The 24,564-nt window shown below is 36.5% G+C and overlaps 1 protein-coding gene across 18 annotated transcripts in view; it reads right to left on the minus strand.

The window, feature by feature from the left end:
- Window positions 1-24,564, minus strand: part of RYR2 (ryanodine receptor 2) — a 745,790-nt gene that overhangs the window by 459,028 nt on the left and 262,198 nt on the right. For 16 of the 18 annotated variants that reach the window (XR_014827812.1, XR_014827813.1, XR_014827814.1 and 13 more), the window contains exon 3: window positions 13,747-13,851. Coding sequence is in view for 10 of the 18 variants with exons in the window: in XM_084996827.1 (XP_084852953.1) it covers window positions 13,747-13,851 (105 nt within the window). In the remaining 8 variants the exon portion in view is untranslated. Of the gene's footprint in view, window positions 1-13,729; window positions 13,852-24,564 lie in introns of all 18 variants that reach the window. The other 2 variants (XR_014827818.1, XR_014827819.1) reach the window with 1 other exon arrangement.

The following is a 24,564-nucleotide window of genomic DNA, read 5'->3' on the forward strand; positions in this document are numbered from 1 at the left end:
AGTTTTAAGAAAATAAAGCTTACTTTAAGAAAACAAAAATTAGAGGTTGTTTTAGTAGGTTATGAATATCTTTAAATCACTAGAAAATTCAGGAATAGTTATTTCACATAAATATACTAATTCATTTTTTATCGAGCACTTACTCATGGAAAATATTTTTAAATTTTAAATATGAAAAAAATCTGAGGAAGATGTCCAAATTGGATGACACTGATCAAATGAAATAATCTATACATTCAAGATTCATAATCTAAAACAGTGCATAACTGTGGCACTGTGATTAAATTACATGTTGATTAAATTGACCTTCTTATTGAGTTTGGTGCTGGAGTCTCTGGAAACCACATCATTCAAATACAAAGAAATATGCAGCATCCTTAGCTTCAGAGTAGAAAGCAGTCTTTCTAGAGACATAAAAACAGTAAAACTAAAAATGCCTACAAAGAGAAGATACATATTTCAACCACAAATAACCATCCACATTCACATAAGTGGTACGTAAAGAATTGTCAGTCAGTGATTATTTTTAGCTATAAGCCCTTTGGGAGAGTATAACCACATTCACCCTCTAAATTACTGCACCATTTTCACAGATGAAAGATAGGTACATGGTTATGTACAGAGGCTTTATACAAGACACTGGCTAATGAACACACCAAATCAGTTAAGTTGTTAATTTATCAGCATTACAGCTCCATTCCCAAAGCAGTATTTATGCTCTTCCAGGGATGTTCCTCAACAACAAGGTAAATAGAGCCCAGGCTTCTGAAATAAAAGGTATTAGCAGATAATTGGGGATTTCAGTCTCAGTATAAATAGCTAGTAACACCATACTGTCTACAATATGAACAGAGGAATTCACTCTGCTTTTCACTGTTTTTACCTGCAGTGGACCTCACCATTCATGATGGGATGTGTGCCTTCCTACAAGAGAGGTGGTGTTAGGTAAGTAATTAAGAGTTCCCTCCACTGTATTTTCATTGAACTATTTACTCTCAAAGTGTATTTCACCCACAGTCAATAATTTATTTACCTTTTCTCTTCACTATTAGATCACTAAATTCCTCAAGAGCAAGGATTCATTTTTATTTATCTCTGTATCTCCAGCCCAGAGTTCACAAGAGCAGCTCAATACACTTCTGTGGAATGAATACTGCAGGCATCAGGCTGGTGAAGACAACACATGGGTTTTCCATTTCCTACCTATAGAAAAAAATTGAGCACAGACTTTGATTTTTTTTTCCTAGGTAAGGATTTGACTTTAGAGACCCATTTTGGCTCAGAACCTGGAGGATCCCAAATGTCAAGAAGTATTGCCAATTAAGGCAAAAGAATGCTAACTCCATGTCTGCCATGTATCCTGGTGATGAATGTTCAAAATTAACATTCGCTTACATATATAAACCTCCTCCTTCTTCAAAAAAAAACCCCCTCGTTTAGTCCAGGTGTCCTTTCCTCTCTCCATCCCCTTGTTCTAAGCCAACTGTGTTGGCTACATTTTCCTTTGACAGTAAAGCATCTGGGTATGAGTAAGTAACAATGGGCTTAAGGCACTCTCAAAAACAAAAACAAGGAATGTAAGTTCCTTTGTGTGCCTACAGATGATACTGAATTTGGATATTATCCCCAAAATTGCTATACCCATGTTGTAACCATGAAGGAAACTAGCCTAAAATCAAACATACGGAGAGAAGAACAGAGTCAAAATAACTACAGGAAATCTGAACCATAGCCCTGATTAGTTAAACTTAGATTCTCACCCTTTGGATTTTTTGAGTCCTTATTTTTCTTAACCATATATGATTAAGTTGCAAAAGATAACATAACAGTGTGTAATATGATCCTGTTTATGCAAAAATATTTTTATAGGTGATGCTCTAGATGGACATAAACTAATTTTATCTGTGGTTATCTTCAGGGGGAAAAGAGATTATGAAGAAGGAATTTTCATTTTATACGCTTCTGCATTACAGTTGCAAAAACAGTAGAAATGGCTCTGGAATTTAAACTTTTAAAAAATTGTTTTCTACTTTGTTGGGATACTTTTTTTTGTGATTTTAATAGAGTACGGTTGACTTAACAAAGCTGTCTTTGTTTCAGGTGTTCAGCAAAGTTAATCAGGCACATATATACATATATCCATTCCTTTTCAGATTCTTTTCCCATATAGGTTATTACACAGTATTAAGTTACCTTGTACTTCTAGTAGGCTCTTGTTACTCACCCATCATATATATAGTAATGTACATATGTCAGTCCTGCTCCTCTAATTTATCCTCCCCCCACCACATTTCCCCTTTGGTAACCATCAATTTGGTTTCAAAATCTTTGACTCTGTTTCTGTTTTATAAGTTCTTTTGTATAACGTTTCATTAGATTCTACATATTAGTGATCTCATACAATATTTGTCTTTCTCTGTCTTATTTCACTTGGTATTGTAATTTCTAGGTCCATCCATGTTGCTGCAAAGGGCATCATTTCACTCCTTTTTATGGCTCAGTAATACTCCATTATATACATGTACCACGCATCTTATTTATCCAATCTTCTGTTGATGGACATTCATGTTCCTTCCATGTCTTGGCTATTATGAATAGTGCTGCAACAAACACTGATGTGCATGTATCTTTTTGAGTGATGGTTTTCTCTGGATATATACTTTAAATGGAAATTTACAGGTATTTTCATATTGCATGCATGGTAGGCCCTAATCACTGTCTTCTAGTTTTATTGAGATATAATTGACATCTATTCAAGTATAAGTTTAAGGTGTACACCATAATGATTTGACTTATATATGTTGTGAAATGATTATCACAATAATTTTAGTTAGCCTCCATCATCTCATGTAGCTAAAATAAAAAGAGAAAGTAACAAAGGACAAAGACATTCTTCCCTTCTGATAAGAACTCTTGGGATTTACTCTCTTAACCTGTATCACACACAGCGCTAACTAAAGTCACTATGCTGTACATTATTTATTTATCTTATAACTACGAGTTTGAATCTTTTGACAACCTTCTTCCAATTCCCCCCACTCATTTTTTTCTGACTTTATTTTTATTATTGTTTGGATTCCATATATGTGAGATCATACGGTATTGTCTTTATCTGACCTATTTCACCTAAAATAATACCCTTAAGGTTCATTCATGTTGCCACAAATGGCAAGACTTCCTCACTTTTTATGGATGAATAATATTTCACTGTACATATATTCCATAAATTTCTTTGTCCATTCATCCATCAGTGAACACTTAGGTTGTTTCCATGTCTTGGCTACTGTAATTCGGCTATGAACATGGGGTGCAGGTAGATATCTTTTGGGGGTTAGTGTTTTCTTTCCTGTAGCTATAGATACGTTCCAAGAAATGAACCTGCTGGATCATATGATAGATCTATTTTTAATTTCTGAGGCCCCTCCATATTGTTTCCCATAGTGGCTTTGTACCAATTTATAATCCCACCAACAGTGCACAAGGGTTTCCTTTTCTCCATACCCTCTCCAGTATTTGATATCGCCTGTCTTTTCCAAGATGGCCATTCTAACAAGTGCGAGGGGATATATCCTTGTGGTTTTGATTTGCATTTCCTTGATGACTAATGATATTGAGCATCTTTTTATGTACACATTGGCCTTTTGTACATCTCCTTTGGAAAAAATATCTATTCACGTCTGTTGTCCAATTTTAACTGGATTGCTTGTTTTTTTGGCATTCATTGAGTTGTATGAGTTCTTTGTATATTTTGGCATTAAACCCTTATCACATGATATGGTTTGCAAGTATTTTCTCACATTCTTTCAGTTGTTTTTCACTTCGTTAATTGTTTCCTTTGCAGTGCGGATACATTTTGGTTTGTTGTAGTTCCACTTGTCTATGTGGTACTTTGTTGCTTTGCCTTATGTGTCACTGATAACTTTAAACAATAACAAAATATAAATTTTATTGATTTACCACCATAGTCCAGGCAGGCATCTGGCTGACACAAAAATAAAAATTGTGAGTGTGGTATTATTCGTCTTTATTAAAAAGTGGCCCTATTCAGTCTTCGGCTGTGGTCTCTTCAGAGGACAATATCTACTGTCCTGACAGTTTTTAAAAATGTAATCATAATCTTATATTTTAATTTTTTGAGACTGTATCTTAATGGAGACTTAGAATGTGCAGAGTAGTAACATTTGCAAATGAATGAACAATATAATGTGTTTAAGTCAACTTCATTTTTTTTTCCCCAGAGAATCATTAGGTCAGCCATCTGAGAAACCATTTCTATTAATGTGTGGAACACAGTCTATATTATATGATCCACAAGCAAGGTTTACCAACTCTTTCTTTCCTCCACACTACCCCAAAATTCACTTTACTAAAGAGAAAGGAAATGGAAAAAAAAATCAATATGAAAATAAAAGTCAACCAGAATGGATGCAGCATTAACTCTTTTAATTTTTTATCCTAGGTCTGCCTGCCCAAAAGCTTGAACAAATAAGTCTTCTGGATGTAGTGCCACTGAACATACACCAAAATACTAGAAGGATAAGGACATAGGAGAATATTAAATATATCAAATATAAAAACTATTAAGGACCACTCTTGGAATGACCAATAAATACTAAAAGCTCAGAAGAGTCTTCAGGGAATAAAGCCTTTTAAATGTAAAATGTGTGTGAGTTTATGAATTGGTATATATATATATATATATATAAGAAAACTAAAATTAATATTGATTGGTTTGCAGAAAAACAAGGCTCCTGTCAAACCAAAGTACACTTTTCAGTCCTTATTCAACTAGATTTCTGATTTTCATCTGATGTTGTCAACCACATCTTACTGAAACTGTACTTCCATGGTTTGATAGGCCAAATAATAGCAACCCAAAGACATCTACATCCTAATCCACAGAATCTGTGAACATATAACATGACAGTATGTTGCTGGCCTTGAAGGTGGAGGATGGGCCACTAGCCAAGAATGTAAGTTAGAAAAGGCAAGGAAAAAGACTCCTCCCTTGAGCCACCAGAGTCATGCAGTCTTGCTGGCACCTTGACTTTAGCCCAATGAACTAATGCTGTAATTCTTACCTCAGAAACTTAAAATAACAAGTTCATAGGTTATAAGTTACTCTATCAGGCTTGGAGTAAATAGTTACAGTCAGGCTTGGAGTAAATAATTACGGTGGCCAAGGAAACTAACACACATGTCTTCTGGAAATACTTTATCTGGTTTTTCTTTCATCTCCTGGACTTTTTCGTTCCAGAACCTTTAAGGGGACTCTCCTCCTCTTTCCACTGCTTTAATACTGATGTCCCCTTAGGCTCCTCCACTGTTCTATTGTTACATGGATACTCCATAGTGAAGAGCTTAAAAGTATTGAATTCAGAGCCCAGTGGACATGAACTCAGATCCCAGTTCTACCGTTTGCTAGATGTGGGAATTTTGCAGATATTATAGTTTTCAGGTCTAGAAATTTCATTTTGTTTCCTTGAATAATTTTTATACACTGAGCTTTTGACTCTTTTTTTTTTTTTTTTTTTTTTTTTTTGCTTTTTAGTGCTGTGCCCGTGACATATGGAAGTTCCTAGGCTAGGGCTTGAATCAGAGCTGCAGCTGCTGGCCTATGCCACACCCACAGCAATGAGGGATCCAAGTGGTATCTATGACCTATACCACAACTCACAGTTACGTGGATCCTTAAACCACTGAGAGAGGCCAGGGATTGAACCCGCATCCTCATGGATTCTAGTTGGGTTAATTAACCACTGAGACACAAAGAGAACGCCCTTGAATCTTTTTGTTCACTGTAAACTTCTTTTCCTTGATTTCATTAAACACAGTCATGAAATCTCCTTTAAGTCCTTATCTGGTGAGATCATCTCTGGTTTGTTCTTTGCAGTCGTTACTCTTGTGATTGGGTCACATTTGCATGTTTCTATGTGTCAAGCAATTGTGAATTGTATTCTGTTCTTTATTATTGTTGAGATTGTGGATTCTGCTATATGCCACTGAAGAATGTTGATGTTTTTGTTTTAACAGGCCATCAATTTGGTGGCACTCAAACTGCAAACTATGCTTGGTGACAGTGCACATCTCAATGTAGCATGGCTCTTAGCATGGTAACTAAATTGGCATCTGTCTCCCACCGACATAGTTAATGTCAGCCAGAGACTTGGGAAGAGTTTACGCACATAACTCAGAGCTCTCTTTCTCTGATTTTTTCTTTTCCAGGATTACTCTTTGGCTTCCCAAAGGGAGTGAATTCTGTCTTCAGAAAGACTGTGCAGGTTCTTTCAGAGTTTTAGCTACTATATTAGTACTGATTTCAGTCAACTCTCAGGCTAAAAGCCTTAAAAACTGAAAACTCATCTGCACCAATTCCATTTACCAGCTCTTGAATCCTCTCTAGAATTACCAGCTCTTGTTCAACTCTCCGGAGCCTTCAGGCAATTGGAGGTTTTGTGGCTGTTTGTTTTGTTTTTAATATTTGGATCAAATATGTTGTTTTTTTGTTGGTTTTTTTTTTTTTGGACTGAATATTTGGTCTGGATAAAACATCTGACTTCCCCAAATAAACATCATAATAATAACATACAGCGGAGCTATAATGCTTCCTGTGTGCCATGAATCATCTATATACTTTAGTTATATTAACTTAGTAGAGTCTCACAACACTGCATGGGAAATTATTATTTTTTCCATTTTATAAATGAGAAAACCAAGGTACAGAAACGTGAAAGAGCTTTTGTAAGATTACCATGAATTTAACTCAAAGAGTTTGCTCTAAACCATGATGAAAAACAGCACAGATCTTCTTAAACTTCAACTTTTATACTTGCATAAATATATAATTATCTTAAATGCAATTACTTGACTTAAATTTATACTTCATTGTTTGATAAATGTGTTTTTTAAAAACTCGTTTATGGTGCTTCAATGTTTAAAAATGTATTTTGAGGAGTTTCAGTTATGGCTCAGTGGTAACAAACCCAACTAGTATCCATGAGAACACAGGTTCGATCCCTGGCCTCATTCAGTGAGTTAAGGATTCTGGCATTGCTGTGAGCTCTGGTGTAGCTCACAGATTCAGCTTGGATCTGGCATTGCTGTGGCTGAGGCATAGGCCAGCAGCTATAGTTCTATTTCAACCCCTAGCCTAGTAACATTCATATGCCATGGATGCAGCCCTAAAAATCAAACAAAAAAAAAAGTAAAAAATGTATTTTTTAAAAACCTCATTTACCAGTAAATTTAGCTGGTTGTCTCTTGATGCAGTTTTTTTTTTTATTACTGTCAGATTATATGCTTTTAAAAGGCAGAGGTTTCATTAGAAAAATTGCATAAGTATATTAATAGTACCCCATATTCTATAACTTCATTTCTTATGAAAAGTGAATATGTCTGACTCTGATATTTCTCTAGAGAGATGTAGTAATAGATTAGTAATTAAATCAGTGTAGTATTTTGTAACGTTAATTACAAGACAGTACATAATTTAGAAATATTAAATATTCTTAGGATTCCATGTAAAATAAAAAATCATTTCAATAAATTGAAACATAAAAAAATCATATTAAGAATATCTCTGGACATGTTATGCATTGTCTTCTTGACAAATACTATCTTGTAATAGAATTTTAAAGAATAATGAGATCAAATTGTTCCTTGGAGGAAAGTTTTAAATGGTTTTTGTATTAATAATTTTAATGTCATTTCTATTTGTCTTAGAAATGATCGTAGAAAATCCAAAGAAAATTCAAAGGAAGGACAAGTTCCACATACCCAATCCCTTCCTCGTGGTAATAACATAAGAATATCAACACTTCTATGATAACACACAACCTATTGCATTATAATTTTCCTTCTATTCTTGCATTATGCTGCGAATCAACTGATAACAAAAATCACTTATTATTCATCTTTCCAGCTAGAGAACCTTATAAATGTTCAGTTTGCATTAAATAAATGAATGATTTTTTAAACCATTTACTTATATGTATGTTTTTTTCTACTGTACAGCATGGTGACCCAGTTACACATACATGTATACATTCCTTTTTCTCACATTACGTGCTCCATCATAAGTGACTAGACAGAGTTCCTAGTGCTACACAGCAGGATCCTGCTGCTGATGAATGATTAGAACTGAATGATTTATTCTTAACAAGTAATATTTATAAGATTATATTGTGAATTTTATAGCTATTTAAAGTATCATTTGTAATTTAAATGACAGAAAACTACCATTTACCTACATTAATGAGAAAAATATGACATAAATTGAATGAATGACACCAATCACAATCAAAATTATAAATTTCAACCTATATCCCCATCAAAAAGCAGGATATAATAAGGGGCACGTATTGGTTTAATTTTAGTTTTTGTTTCTTGGTTCAAGCTACTAATAGTCTAACAACAAGGCACCAAAAGTCAAGTGGCTACAGGACAAAGTCAAAAGGGACAGGGTCCTCAATTCTCCCAGAAACTACTCAATCAAAAGACAGAAAGGATAGCCAATGTTATAATTGTAAAGTACACTCTTCTAAATAGTACCCAGGCATTGGTTACCTTATGTACTCATGGCATTAAATAAAAGCAATGCTTTTTCAACAAATCATAACTTAAAAATATTATTTGAAAAAGTAAGAATTTCTGAAATTTCTGAGTTCAGTTACAAAAGCTCTTTCCACTCTACTGTGTTAACACTCACTTTCTATCTGTGCTTCTATGAAAATTGAATCCTTAAACGAGACATTACAAAAATAAAACCGTATGAAGAAAGTGTTCATCAAAAATGCTTGTGAGGAGTTTCTGCTGTGGCACAACGGGATCGGGGGTGTCTTGAGAGCGCTGGAACATGAGTTTGATCCCCAGCCTTGCACAGTGGGTTAAAGATCCAGCATTGCCACAGCTGCAGCTTAGGGTGTAACTGCAGCTCAGACCTGATTCCTGGTAACTCCAAATGCCGTGGGGCAGCCAAAAATGAAAAAAAAAAAAATTCTTGTGAATGAAATAAGATTTAATAAAACAAATAGACAAAAGCATAGGCTTACCTAAATTATTAAATTTTACAACTAGAACACACATGGAAATATGCGAACACTATCACTGACTTCGTATTTTAACATTACTGTACCATCATTAAACTTGCAATATCTCATGACAGAACTGTTTGGTTGGGATTTTGCAGTAGAAGAAAGAGGAATTCTGGACCAGCCAAGGTCACAGAGAAGGAAACTACCAAGGCCAGGAAAAAAGCAGTCGGGTATTAATAACAATCCAGCCAAGGGAGTATACAGATATGAGAAAAAGAATAAGTAAAACAATAAAAACAGCCACTATTAATATATGATAAATGTTCCCCACACACCATCATTTAATAATCACTAAACCTGATGATAAAGACTGGCCTTCCCCAAAGCCACAGAGTGAATACATGACAGAGGTGGTATTCTTAAACAATTCTCAAATGCTACAAAGCCCTGTGTTTAGCCCTATGTCATGTCACTGGTGTGCAAAATAAATCTGAAGACTGAGAGGAGTGAGATAGAGATGGATTCAGAAGCAGACAAGTTATCCAGAATCACACAAAACCCAAGAGAACTGAAAAATTAACAGAAGCAAGGATATGCATACCCAGAAGCTCTGACCAAATTCGGCCAAAGGGATGGGTACTACCCCTCAGTCATTTTCTCCTTATGTGTATGGTCTCTACTCTCAGGATTTTAAAAGTTCTGTGAGCAGCTCTCTAGATAAATCTAAATAGGCCCTGGCCTATTTACCATTGATATGCTTTGACTAAGAATAAAAGCTAAATGATATTCAATGGGATTACATATATCAGAACTAGATCTGTCTTATCACACATTTTTTAATATTAGAGAGCTATTTTTAGAAAAATCCCTTTAGATGAAACCTTTCAAAATGCTTCTTAGGCCACATATATGTTAGTTATTTTACTAACAGCCACAATAATCAACTCTGTGGAATCAAAACTTCATAAAATTAGGTAATATTTTTTGTTTCATCTTACATGTTTCCTTTGGTTATTAATCATCTTCATTTGATACAAAAGATGTTGAGAATTTCCTGCTAGATTTCCTGCAGCTTTAGGCAAACCATTCAGTTATCCAGTGGGACCCAATAACATGAGCAAAATGGATAACCACAAAAAGAAAAGGTGTGGTTCTAGATGAAAATTTTTTCCTTACAATCATCAAGTGTGTTTGTATTGCTATATGCTTTATGATTGCATTGGTGACATTAAACAGTATTGGCATCATTCAGTGTATTGAAGTACATAAAGATTTTAGGAAGAATTTTCTTTTAAAAGAAGAATAAGGCTTCTTAAAGTTGATCTTTAAAGAGTGGTGTAATCGGGTAATATACAAGGTTATTTTTGTTATGCTGTTAATTGGTAAGGAAAGAAATGATTTCATGAAAATCAGCATCACCCTGTGGGCACGCTTCATCCAAGTAAAAGTGGATCTTTCTGAAAGTAATTCTACCGAATATAATTTATTGTTAGAGATGACAATTTTGCTTGACAAAAGTATTTGCTACAGAGTGCACTCAGTGGTCCTGCAGATCTGTCTCTTGCTTCAACAGTGTTTGGAGAGAACAGACCCAGGGATGCCCCTTGCTTAGCCTCCAACTACCCTTTTTTCCAGTTGCAACCTTCAGAATCAGTCACTCAGCTATCCTCAGTCCCCGGGGCCAGCCAACACCGTTTTTTGAGCTTAACTCCTTATTACTAATCAATCATGAGCTCCCAGATCCATCAGAATTATTCCACCTAGGTGGAGGCCATCGTCAGCCATCTTATCAACATGCATCTTCGGGCCTCTACACCTGTCTCCCTCTGGGCTTCTATTTCAACAGCGACAATGTGGCTCTGGAGGGCGTGAGCCACTTTTTCCAAAAATTGGCCAAGGAGAACCACAGGGGCATGGAGTGTCTCTTAAAAATGCAAAACCAGCGTGATGGCCGCATGGTGGCTGCACCCTCTTCCAGGATGTGCAGAAGCCATCTCAAGATGAATGGGGTAAAACCTAGGATGCTATGGAAGCTGCCATTCTCTTGGAGAAGAACCTGAACCAGGCCTTCCTGGATCTGTATGCCCTGGGTTCGGTCCCTGCGGATCCCCACCTCTGTGACTTCCTGAAGAGTCACTTCCTGGATGAGGAGGTGAAGCTCATCAAGAAGAGAGGTGACCACCTGACCAACCTTTGCAAGCTGTCTGGTTCCCAGGCTGGGCTGGGTGAGTACCTCTTCAAAACACACTCAAGCACCACTAGGAGCCTCTGGAGCCCAGGGGCCTCTGAGGAGCCCCTCTGGTGCCTGGCTTCTGCCAGAAGCCCCTTTCTGCAGCCACAAGGCACCTTTTTAACCCATCCTAGAGCCTTCTCCCAAGTCTTGGCCAAATGGAAACAATAAAGTTTCTTGCAGCAAAAAAAAAAAAAAAAAAGTATTTGCCACTGATTCCCATAATGAATTCAATGGAGATAAATGAGGCACTAGTAGAGAAGATGTGGATACGTATGGGGCCACGGCCTCCACTGATCATATGTAATTGGACATGCTCTTTAGCCAGTTTGCATTATCATGATTAAGACGGTTGTTTGAGTGGAAAACTACCCCTCCTGGTAAATAAACTCAGACCCAAGTCCTTAATGTTCCCTAACTTGGATCACCCGCCCCCCCCTGACTCCTCCAGGATTCCCCCACCTTGCTCAGATCATCCCCTAAATCTCTTCGGGACCTTGACTAGAGTATTCTGGCCAAGGGTGACTCAGCTTAATTGATGCCTGGACCAAACTAACAGTGAAATATTTTGAATATCACTCCTAGGTATGATGAAACTTCTCTGCAGTCTAAGAATCTTCCTGCCCAATATACTATCCCCTAGGGCTACATGACAGTGGTTTCTTCCTAAAGTTACTAGTCTGAGAGTGGGATTTGGCTCAATGAAATTGGGTTCCTTTCCTGTAACAGGCGTTTCTCAATTTTTATATTCCAACTAATGACCTATGATAGCTATGCTAGGCTTTATAAATGGTGTCCCATACATCATATAAACTACCACTGTATCTCTGATAGGAACTTTCAAGATGAGGTACAACTCAAAATAAGATTTGTCTAAATAAAAGTGCCTGGTGGGGGGGGAGGTCCAGAAATTTTAACAAGTATCTTTAACACATTAAGTCCAAAAATAGTATTTTCAACACTTCTTATACACATAGAAAATTGAGAGCTTCCCTAATCCGATGCCAGAATTGTGGGGAGGTAAAACATCTTTACAAAAGTTTAAATTTAGAAAAGGCAGCTTAGCAATATAAAAATTAAATTTTTAGCAATTTAATCATAAGTTGGAATCTACAAAGATAAGCGGAATGACAATACATACATTACTAGACGCTTCTGCAGAAGAAAACGGATTTTTCTTTGTAAAGACAGATTTGAATTTCAAAGTTGCTATGCCTCACTGATGTTTACAAATAAGGAGGGGTTATTCCAGGTAGAAAGAAATCTAGTTGAATTGAGAAATATTTTATTCCTTGTTGATTCAAGCCTACTCTAAAAGCTTTGCAGTAAAAAATAGAAAATAGTTTTTAAAACTTTAGGTAGTTTAACACTATAATTTCAAACTCTGTTGTTACCAAAAATGAACTTCAAAAATTAAAATATGCATAACATATTTGGATCATTTTAAAAATAGTTAATCTAATTAAAAAAACCACTAAAGTTTCTCCTTCATACATACATACATACATAGTATGGTATTACATTTTTAAATTAATTTAAAATGAATGCACAAACCAATTAAATGCCTAAGTTATGTAACACTAAAACTTGAAAAAACAAGACTAATGAAAATACAGTACATCAAAATTGATCATCATTTTCTGTTGAACCATATGGTATCATTTTTTAATCTCTTTCCTTATTCAAACCGGAATAATGATTAACAATAACAGCAACACATGGACCAGTACTGGCAAATACAAATTTTCAGTTTCATTTCTGGAAATAAATAATAAACCATATACTACAATAATTATAGCAACAAACAAACAAGCAAACAAGAAAAAAAAATGACCATTCATCCTGCTTAATTCTAAAATTTAATGAAATGGCTAAGAATGTGTAGTAGCCCAGAAAGCATAGAATGGAACATAAATTACCAAAGAAGTTTTCAAAGAAAAATGTCTTCATTAAGAGACAGAACAAGAATTTCTATTTTTCAGAACACAACGATTAGCTATTTGCAAAATTACAACCGACTAAAGCTGTATCACCGTAATTTCATTACTTAAAATATGAGTGCCATGAAATTTTACTTGCCATAAACAAGCTTATAACACAGTCAGATGGTTAGATGCACTTGGGAATGAAACAAAGATTAATGATAGCCATGCATAAAGCAATTAATTGAAATAGTAAAAATAAGAGCTCTGAAGATGTGAGAAAACACATAAATGCTCAAAAAGAAGATTCTGTTTTAACTACTGACATAAGCAAGAGTTTCAAGGACACAGATCATCCCAAGGATTGATATTTTTTTTAAAGTTCTTTAAGACATCACAAATTTGCTGGGTAAAGCAGAAAGTCAAACTTAAGGAAATCACAACTAAAAAGCACTGACTTATTCCAGCAGAAAAGAAAATCTCCAAAACCTGTGAAAGAAAACATTCATATAGTAGCTGAGTTCGTTAAAATACTCCAAGTCTACATAAATCTAGTACTTGCCCCTTCTGACTTCTCCACGGTGTTAGCCAGCATCTCCTGCAGGGCCCGGACAGAGAGGGATTGTTCCAGCACAAAGGTGCAGATGGAGAGGTCTGGGGGGACATTCTGTGCAGAGAGAGGGAACGGGTTGTCATCATCAGTATCATCACCATCATCTTCATCATCATCAACAAGTATCCAGATCCAATCAGGACAAACACATTATCATGCCCAAATGCTTTAGCTTTAAATAAACAGGACCCAGTAGGCAATGCAGCTGGGCATGGGAAGATGTTAAAAGAGCATTTTCCGAACAGAAGAACATTATAAATACATTAAACACAAAATGCAAGTAAGATTATGTCCTCTTGACATACTTTCCTTCTTGAACATTAGGAAGAAAAATGATAACCTGATGCAATGCATCAAAATTACAACTTACAGTCTTTTAGCATTTATTAAATTGAACCACTACCAATGAAATAATTCTCAGCAGAGAATGGTGCTTTATAGTTTCAAGGAAAGATTAAGTACCAGGGTTCCAAAATTCAAGTTAAAATTATTTTATGGATAAAAGAAGCATGTAAACACTAAGCTTACTCGTGTACCACGAACGTTTCTGACACCCATGTTTTGTTTTGCTTTGTTTTACTTTTCAACAAACTTTCCTTCTCTGAATTCCTCTACCCTCCTATCATGGGCTACTGTGCCTCCCAGCCCAACATCTTTCCATTCCTCCTCAGACTATCTCAGCTAGTAGTCAAAGGAACATCTCAAATCTGGGTGTAGCTACTGTTTTTATACCCCACAGTAACAGAAGAAATTTTCACAAATTGAGGCATTTTTGAGGTAAAAGGAATTCATTTTGGATTATACATGATTTGGCATAAACCTCATGCTAACCATAACTGCCTCTTTAATGGCCTGACAAATATGCATTGTACATCTGCTTTAACATCTTTTTAAAGAATGCAGGGGAGTTTCTGTCGTGGCTCAGTGGTTAAGAAATCCGACTAGGAACCATGAGGTTGCGGGTTCGATCCCTGGCCTTGCTCAGTGGGTTAAGGATCCTCGTTACTGTGAGCTGTGGTATAAGTCGCAGACATGGCTCAGATCTGGTGTTGCTGTGGCTGTGGAGTAGGCTGGTGGCTACAGCTCCAACTGGACCCCTAGCCTGGGAAGCTCCATATGCCATGGGAGCGCCCCTAGAAAAGGCAAAAAGACCAAAAACAAAAAGAAAGAATGCACATACAGGGTTGTTCCAGAATTCCCACTGAACAGATAGGGATAAATGCACCCACTTCCTGTAATGTCAATGCTCATACTCATTCAAAGATGAGGTTACGGAGTTCCCGTCATGGCGCAGTGGTTAACAAATCCGACTAGGAACCATGAGGTTGCGGGTTCAATCCCTGGCCTTGCTCAGTGGGTTAAGGATCCGGCGTTGCCGTGAGCTGTGGTGTAGGTTGCAGACGCTGCCCGGATCCTGCATTGCTGTGGCTCTGGCATAGGCCGAGGGCTACAGCTCAGATTCGATCCCTAGCCTGGGAACCTCCATATGCCTCAGGAGCAGCCCAAAGAAATAGCAAAAGGACAAAAAAAAAAAAAAAAAAAAAAAAAAAAAGGATGAGGTTCCCTTCCCAGACTCAAAAGTCATGTTGACTTGTTGTGTACATGCTAATCTTTCTCTTTTGATACCTTGAAAGGACGTATCCCTGCTGTGTTTGATGTCTGTCCTTTGTGCTGACAGGATATAAAACTGTGGTTCAGACTGTCAAGGTGGATGGCCATTGTGGATGTGGTCTCAGACATATTCCTCTATTTCTGAGAATTTGAATTTTGTGAAGTTTATCAAACTCTGGGACATCACCAGCCATTCTCAATACAATATCTGCTAGTAGTTGCCAGCTGCACCCTTATGGTCTCAAGGTCTCTCTCGTAACTATGCAACCATATCAGACCCCAGTTAATCCTTGCTTAACAAGCACCCTTACTTCTTGCCAGCTCCAATTAGAATTAACAAACAACCTATTTAACCTTGCAGTTTTTGCCTATGTAAGTCTCTTCCATTTTGTACTCTAGCAGACCACAAGTCAAGTGTTTTTTGAATCTGTGTTTCCTGGGCTATAATCCTAAGTTTGGCTCAAAGAAAACTCTTTTCTATTCTTATTTTAGATTGTTTATTGATTATTTCCATCAAGAACAGTCAGTCATACAGAGGCTTTCTTTCCAAAGTCCTCAGATAAAAAGACTGGAAGCTAAGAAAGGGACTCTCTTCCACTATGAAATTCAGCATAAATGCTTTTAAATTTAATATTCTCAGTTCTAGCTATACTAATAACAATTTCTCACACTAAGACAAATGTTACTGGGAAAATCTATTAAGGATTCCATTCATATCCATTTAAACTGTGAGTCTGGAAGCTACACTTTGACAAACAGCACTGGCAGAAAAATATACTACATAGTGTGCTAGTGAGCCACTTTCTCAAAAAAAAAAAAAAAAGTCCTGATTTGCCCATTTCTGTGGATTAAATACACCAATGATGGTTGATTTCAAAGTAGCAAAGTTTATAAATCAACTCAAAAAACTGCTAGATATATAATCATTAACTCTCAGGAATCTGTAAGAGCCATTGCCAGCACACCACTGAACCAATTCAAGACCAATATTCATGAATTTCTTAGAATCTGTAAATTATAAGAGTTAAGATACTATATTCTATAAACAGATCACCCAAGCAAGAATCCCAGCCTGCTTATGAACTTAACTTTTCTAATCTTTAGTTTCCTTCCAGGAAATGGGATAATACTTATACCAACCTCATAGGATGGCTGTAGAAAAGTAAACGAGGTAATATAAGTAAACAGTTTATCATAGTGTCAAGAACATAACAAGAACTCAAAATAAGCAAGGTGATGTCATTAGTTAGTTTTACATACTGTCATTTTTCTCCATTTGTGATAACTCTGAAGCCCCACTCATTTCTTAAAATTAGTTCTTCCTTTTTTTTTTTATTTTGCCCTACCCTTGGTATATGGAAGGTCCCAGGTCAGGAATCAAATCCAAGTTGCAGCTGCAACCTACACCACAGCCATGGCAACAACAGATCCTTAACCCATTGCACCTTTGATCCTTCACCCTGAGGATGAAACCCGTGCCTCAGCAGTGACCTGAGGTGCTGAAGAGACAACGCTGGATCTTTAACCCACTGTGCCACAGCAAGAACTACTAAAGTTAGTTCTTAAATGGATTCTATCTTAGAGAAATAGTGTTTGAAAACTCAAAGTATTAAGTATGCACCTGTTTAAAACATCTAAAATATTCTACGTATTTTCAAGAAAAGGCATTTTTTTGGTAATACTTAAAAGTTTGTATACCAGGTATATTTTAAATTGTTTCATGTTTCACTTTAATCAAAATGTTGAAGTATGAGTCGCTGGAATATCTTACATTTATGTTAAAGATGCTTGAAAGCCACATGGATTTGAAATGAATTAATGCTGCTAAACAAATTTCATTTTTTTCACAGTGATATGCCTGTTTTTCCAGACAATGTGGGTTAATAGGAATAAATCAATGAATAGACAATCAGCAAAAGAATTTCCCTATCAGAACCTCAACCCATTTTTCTTCTAACCTATCTTTATCGCTTTCCTGACCCCATCAAAACACACATAAATATGTATAGAAAAGCTGAGCAGTAAAAAAAAAAAAAAAAAAAAAAAAAAAAAAAGTTTACCCCTTTATGTAAAACCTGAAACTACAAAACCTGAAACTACAAATCTGAGCTTTGCAGTATTATCTGTTTCTTTTGCTCTAAAGAAAAAAAATGGTGTGGTTGATTTAGGCAATAGAATCATTACCAAAACTTATTACTTTTGAAAGTGAACTACTAAAAGTACTTGTTAATGTAGATGTATATTTCTTCAAATACCTAAAATTTTTATACCTAAACCATACTACAGCATTTATATTAAGACTTTTGTTCCTGCTTTCCCCAAATAAAGTTGTCAGTGGACAATAAAGGGCCTCATCCACTAACTAAAGTCCAACTAAATGGCCCCAAATGAAAATGATGCCTAATATCAGACACAAGAGTTAAAGCATAACATTCCGTAAGCATCTGCAGTGGGAACTCCATTCATAAGCATTTCTGCAAGGTACCATCTTTTCCTTCATCTTTAACTAAAGGACCATGACTGAGAAAATTAGTTTTCAGAACTTCATTTTGAAAGAACTTTACTTGCATTTACAATAAGTGTGCTCCCAAATCATAAAAGAAACCCTTACATAATATGTGCTTTATTTTGTCCTTTTTACTTACTGTTTAATAATGTTTAACAGTATTTTTCTTTTAAATATTTATTATAGTTGATTTACAATGTTCTGTCACCCTCTCACCCTACTTAACCAGCCAAAAATGATGACTTACAAAAGAAAATGTTCAATGTTTGACGAGTGGACTGCAAATATGATTTCATCTATTTCTGAAAAATTAAGCAAATGCACATACAGAGACACAGCACATCGAGCCCTAATGACAGATCTCTGCTTTGGTTTTTGTTATAGTCATCTTAGGTTTCTAATATGAAGACTAGTTTATTGACTTTTTTACATTGCTTTTCAATTGTGCACCAAATCACCTTTGGGGTAACACAGAGATACTTCAAAATGTATTTTGAAAATTACTGAGATATTACATATTGATAGTCGGACAGCGTAAGAACATGGTAGGTTCACTGAACCAAAGGACATGGGGTTCAGAGTTAATGCATAACCAGCCAAGGAATCTTTAAATCAGTCTGAGCTTCCCCATATAAATGGCAAAATACTTACCATATTTCAGTTTTTTTCTTTTAAGGGCTGCACCTGCAGCATATGGAATTTCCAGGGCTAGGGGTCAAATTCTAGCTGCAGATGCAGGCCTACACCACGGTCACTCTGAGCCACAATCTGTGACCTCTGCCACAGCTCGTACAACACCACATCCTTATTCCACTGAGCAAGGCCAGGGATCGAACCAACATCTTTATGGATATTAGTCAGGTTCTTAACCTGCTGAGTCACAATGGGAAATCATTTATCATACTTCAAAGAATTATTCTGAGATTCAAATAAGAAAATCAATGCATTATAAACTGAAAATGACAATTAAATATAATTTTCTCTACCTAAAAACAACCTATCTCACTTTGAAAGCTCAGCCTCACAGAGATATAAAGTAAGAGAAAAGTTGGTCTTCTACACTATACCCTGTATACTGTGTTGGTCTTCTATAGTATACTGTGAAGACAGTAAACTCTGGAGTGGAGCAGATGATCTGAAGTTGAGAAATGGGTGTTTTTGCTCAGCCACCCATCTCCTGAGCGGCCTTTGGCAAGACACCATAACCACTGAGGGTCAATGTGTCCACAAACTATGGAGATATCATGCTGCAATTTTTCCAAATAATAAAATCGTCATTGTTGTTTTTGTTTGAGTTGGCAAATGGAGACATGAACCAGGCATGTCTCCATCATTTACTCCAATGATATGGGGCATAATATCCTTTAAAATGTTTATCTGTTCTATAATTTGAATACATTTATGATACTGCATCCCATTGACTTATATGAAATATTATAGAAAAGTAATAATGAGATGGATCAAAAGAAAATCTTCATTCACATTTTCCTTTCTTGATATTTTCTAATCATAATATTTCCCCAGGTTGGAAATGTGATTATTGCAGAGTTTCACATTTTTTCCGTGGGAGTTCAGAATTTTGGGTATTTTTTCTTGTCATATTGTTTTCCTCTTTATTCTACTTTGCACCAAAGATTAACATAAGATTGCCTGAGAGAAGATGTTTATCCTGTGTCAATCACAGGATAAATTCTTTCTTCTTTGAGATCAGCTTTTTGAAAGACAAAGTTAAATATGACTATAACAGATTAAACTAATCTATTTAGGTTTCCCCAGGTCTCAAGCCTTTGAATCTCTTCAGAAAAACTCAAGTCTTTCTACTTGGCATTCTTAACATAGGTCCAAGTGAGGAAGGATCTCTTAGCAGGTTTAACAAGTGGTAATTAGCAGTATATCAACACTACTAAGAGCCACAGCTCTGCCAATTTAGCCGCTAATTATGAAAATCCCTAGTGAATGAACAGGCTTGTGTAAGATCTGCTCAGCATTCTTTTTTCTCCTTGGCATACATCTTTTGTAATACAGTCTTCTTTAAACATAATATTAAGTAGATATGCCAATCTATCTTATTTTTATAATAATTATAACTCTCAGATGGCTCAAATGTGTGAAAGCAAGCCCAGAAGTAGGCTAGTTTGACATTCCACCCTGCATGACCTCTTTCCTTCTAATACCATAGCAGGAATATTGTTCTGGGTCAGCTCTGTTCACACATATCTTAAACGGGAACCGCTGTAGGTGAGAACATAAGTACATAGTATTTTGAAAGTAAAAAACTCAAAGGGAAACCGGAAGAGATGTCAGCTATGAATTAAGCCTCAAGATACTATGGAAATATGTTAAAAAAAAAACCACATGTGCTACTAATGATTCATTGGCTGTAACCTTCTGCTTCTAAATACTGCTAAGTCAAACCCATCAATCAGTCACAATCTCAATAAAAGCTTAACCAACTCTCCAGACTCTAGGTCATGGCCCACTTACCTAATTTGCATGTAAAGAACATAATTTCTAATCTTATATCACAATGATGTTCCAGGAAAATGGGCTCAGATTTGAGAAATCTGCCAATAAAAAAGCTATGGTGTACCATCATTAAATTCAGAGAGTTTAGAGCTGGGTAAACACCTGATTTTAAATGGATGAATAAACAAAACCAAAGTTAAACAAATAAATCTATGGAAATACTGGAACCACTACTATTGTTCAAGTACCCACATATTACTTGGGAGCAAAGTGTCACTCCATTCAGAAAAAAGTTTAGTTTTTTTTTTAATTTTTTTCCATTATAATTTAATTACAGGACATTGACTGTAGATCACTGTGCTCTAAAATAGGACCTCATTGTTTATCTATTCTATATACAACAGTTTGCATCCGCTAAGCCCAAACTCCCAGTCCATCCCTCCCCCACCCCCTCTCCAACTTGGTAACCAAGTCTGTTCTCTAGATCTATGAGTCTGTTTCTCTTTCACAAATAAGTCCCCCTGTGTCTTATTTCATATTCCACACATGGCTGATATCAGATGGTATTTCTCTTTACTTCATTTAGTATGATAATTTCTAGGTCCATTCATGTGCTGCAAATGGCATTAATAGTATTCCTTCGTGTATATATGTACCATATCTTCTTAATCCATTCTTCTATCAATGGACATTTAGGTTGTTTCCATGTCTTGGCTATTTTATTTTATTTTATTTCATCTTTTTGTTATTTCTTGGGCTGCTCCCGCGGCATATGAAGGTTCCCAGGCTAGGGGTCTAATTGGAGATGTAGCCCTCGGCCTACGCCAGAGCCACAGCAACACAGGATCCAAGCCGCGGCCACACCACAGCTCACAGGAACGCCGGATCGTTAACCCACTGAGCAAGGGCAGGGACCGAACCCGCAACCTCATGGTTCCTAGTCGGATTCGTTAACCACTGCGCCATGACAGGAACTCCTGTCTTGGCTATTTTAAATAGTGCTGCTATAAACATAGGGGCTCATGTATCTTTTTGAATTACAGTTTTGTCTGGATATATAGGGCAGGAGTAGGACTGCTGGATAATATGGCAACTCTTATTTTTAGTTTTGTGAGGAATTTTCACTGTCCTCCATAGTTGCTGCAACAAATTTACATTCCCAAAAAACAATGTAGGAGGGTTCCCTTTTTGAAAGAGGTTTTTTCATTGTTTGTTTGTTTTTTTAGCATTAGCAAAATACATTACTATATAGAGAGCAACTGCATTGTCATGATGGTGAATATACATTAATAATTAAGACAAAAATAATGTACAATCCAAGCATCTGTCCAATGTAAGAGTTAATGACGTCTTAGTCTTGCTCCCTGCAAGATACCAGTGAACTATAGACAGTAATTAAGCTTGGGGAATCCCCCAGTGGAAACTTTCAATGATCAATAGAGTCATCTATGGGGAGTTTTTATGAAAAGGATATTTAGGCAGAATCCATTCATTAGTCCATTGCCTAAAAGCATTTGGGAAAAAATAATTTTTATCATAACCAAGTCAACCTAATCATCTGACATATATGCCCTGTGTCACAGTACCCATACCACCTTATCTCATAATCTGCTTAAATAAAAGGGAACAGGAGTTCCCATTGTGGTTCAGCAGTAAGGAACCCAACTAGTATCCATGAGGATGTGGCTTCGATCCCTGGCCCCACTCAGTGGGTTAAGGATCCAGCATTGCCAAGAGCAATTGTGTATGTCACAGACACAGCTCGGAGCCCTCAGACAGCTGTAGCTCTGATTCCACCCCTAGCCAAGGAACTTCCATAGGCCGCAGATGAAGCCCTAAAAAGACAAAAACAGAGAGGTGAATAATTCACAAAAACTTGTGGATAAGAGCTATCAGCAGGTTCTGAGTTACCCAGAGCACTACAAAAAGTCAAAAGGAGGACAAAAAGTAAAAAACGAAAGTGATGGTTTCCAAATCAAATTTTGTAAGCAATAAGATAATGGCTTCAAATTTAATTAACAATGTAATACAGTAAAGGTTTACTCAGGCATAACCATGCAAATAACAACCATCTCACACTTTGTGGATATCTCATTTTATGGAAGTCTGCTGGATAATTTCATCTAAATTAATTTAAAATGGCAAGAGCTAAATTAATTACTTAGTATCAGTCTGAACAAATTAAGTTGGAATCAACTCAGTCATATCATTTGGAACCTCAAAACTGAAACGGCAAGTAGACTCAAATGGGGACATTTAGCACCTGGAATTCTTATTAGGAATTTTGCTAGCATGGAATTTCCACACAGTTTTAAGAATGTAAGAAATAACTGTGTAGGCACAATTATGTAAATAACAAAGGCTACATCAATTTTTAAGCGTTCTCTGTATGCCAGGACCTAATTCTCATTACAACTCTAAAAGAGAAGTACTATTATCTTCATTTTAGACATGAGTAAACAGTGAGGCATAAATTAAATGACTTGATCCAAGCAAGAAACTATTAAGAGGCATATCTGCTTAGCCGAAAACCCATATGCCACAATGTCCCCCTCAAGGTAGTCTAATTATTGGCTGGGTTTTTTTTTTTCTTTTTGTTTTCCTATACATCTGTGGTAATTATTTCATTATTCATGAATTAAACCTCAATGTGACAGTGTACATGCTCTAAAAGAACTCAGACAATCAGAAATATGAACTCAAAACTCTACGACTTTGGCTTTAGGGACATTTCACACGTTCATAACCTGGTATGAACCCCTCTGGGAATGTACTTGCAAAAGCAAAAGTATAGTAAGGCATTAAAATAGTGACCCTTCCCAGATAATTCCTTGTGTGTATATTTAGACATAGAGATCTTTCCCTTGTCTGAAGACGAAACAGTCATCACGACAATAGGAGATGTAACATCTTCTGGTTGAAGAATCTTGACGAGAGAAGTATAGAGTAGAAACAGAAAACGAAGTCAGGGTAAATACCTCAGGGATGCTATAGAGAACCGAAACTAAAGCCATAATTGTGAAACTTAACCCTGAAATAATGTTAGGTGATCTGAATGCACTGCAGTCTTATTAATCCATATGTTATAAATATATGGCTAAAAATAAGAGAATATAAATACAGCTTGAATAACCAAAAATTCCACCTTGGCTCAGGCATAATTAAGAAGGGGCTATCAGTAACACAAAGAAATAACACAAGGACATTTTAAGGATGATAACTCTGGCACCTGTGTACATGACATTTTTAGAGCCACGGTATGACACTTTTTATCTTTTAGGATCAATTCAGGACAAATAAAAAGATTTATGAACTAAATTTTTCAAAGAAATTACAGGGAATCTCCCTTATGGCTGGGTGGGGAGATAGGCAAATCCACCCCTGAAATGTAACCTGGATAAAATTGACAAAAATAACGTTTCAGAGCTGTGAGACTTAACCAAAGGCATAAAAAAATTATTTAAAACTGCTGAACTTTGAGAAAGAATAGTAAGAGTCTGTGGTGTTATTTCCCAAGGCAGCTCCCATCTCCTCTCAGGAGAGCTGATAAGGAGGTCCCAGAGGAATGTGGTATGGGGTAGGCTGTGAGGACCAGAAGCTGTGCCACCTTCTGGGCAAAATCAAGGGGGCTCAATCGATTTGGAGCAGATGCCATGCACAACACGTTGTATGTGAAAGTGACACTTTTCAGGGAGACTCAATAGCTCTTTCAACTGATTCAGTATACACCTAACTGAAGTTGAAGCCTGTAGAGTAGTTCCAAACTATTCACACATTCCAGGCTAACTCTGAAGTAGCATGTACATATAAGAAAGACACAAAGAACCCAGCAGAAAGTAAATCCGGGACAGATTTCAGATGACCTGAACTTCTCATTTGCTCCTCTATCCATATACAGGTCCGTTTGCAGAGGATAAAAGCCCTACTGCTTGAAGTATAACCTTTCTTCAATCATTGCCTTAATTCCAGGCTATGCAGAAACAGGGCAACCTTTAGGAAGCCAGGCTAAAATAAGTACAAGAATGAAAAGGAGTTCCCACTGTGGTACAGTGGGTTAAGAATCTGACTGTGGTGGCTCAGATAACTGCAGAGGTACAGGTTTAATCCCTGGCCCAGCACAGTGGGTTAAAGGATCTGGCATTGCCACAGCTGTGGGGTAGGTTGTAGCTGTGGCTTGGATTCAA

This window comes from Sus scrofa, chromosome 14 (genome assembly GCF_054392235.1).
Source record: "Sus scrofa isolate SSC_HxYL_T2T_F1_AM1 chromosome 14, Sscrofa_HxYL_maternal_Yorkshire_Landrace_v2.0, whole genome shotgun sequence".
Classification (NCBI taxonomy): Eukaryota; Metazoa; Chordata; class Mammalia; order Artiodactyla; family Suidae; genus Sus; species Sus scrofa.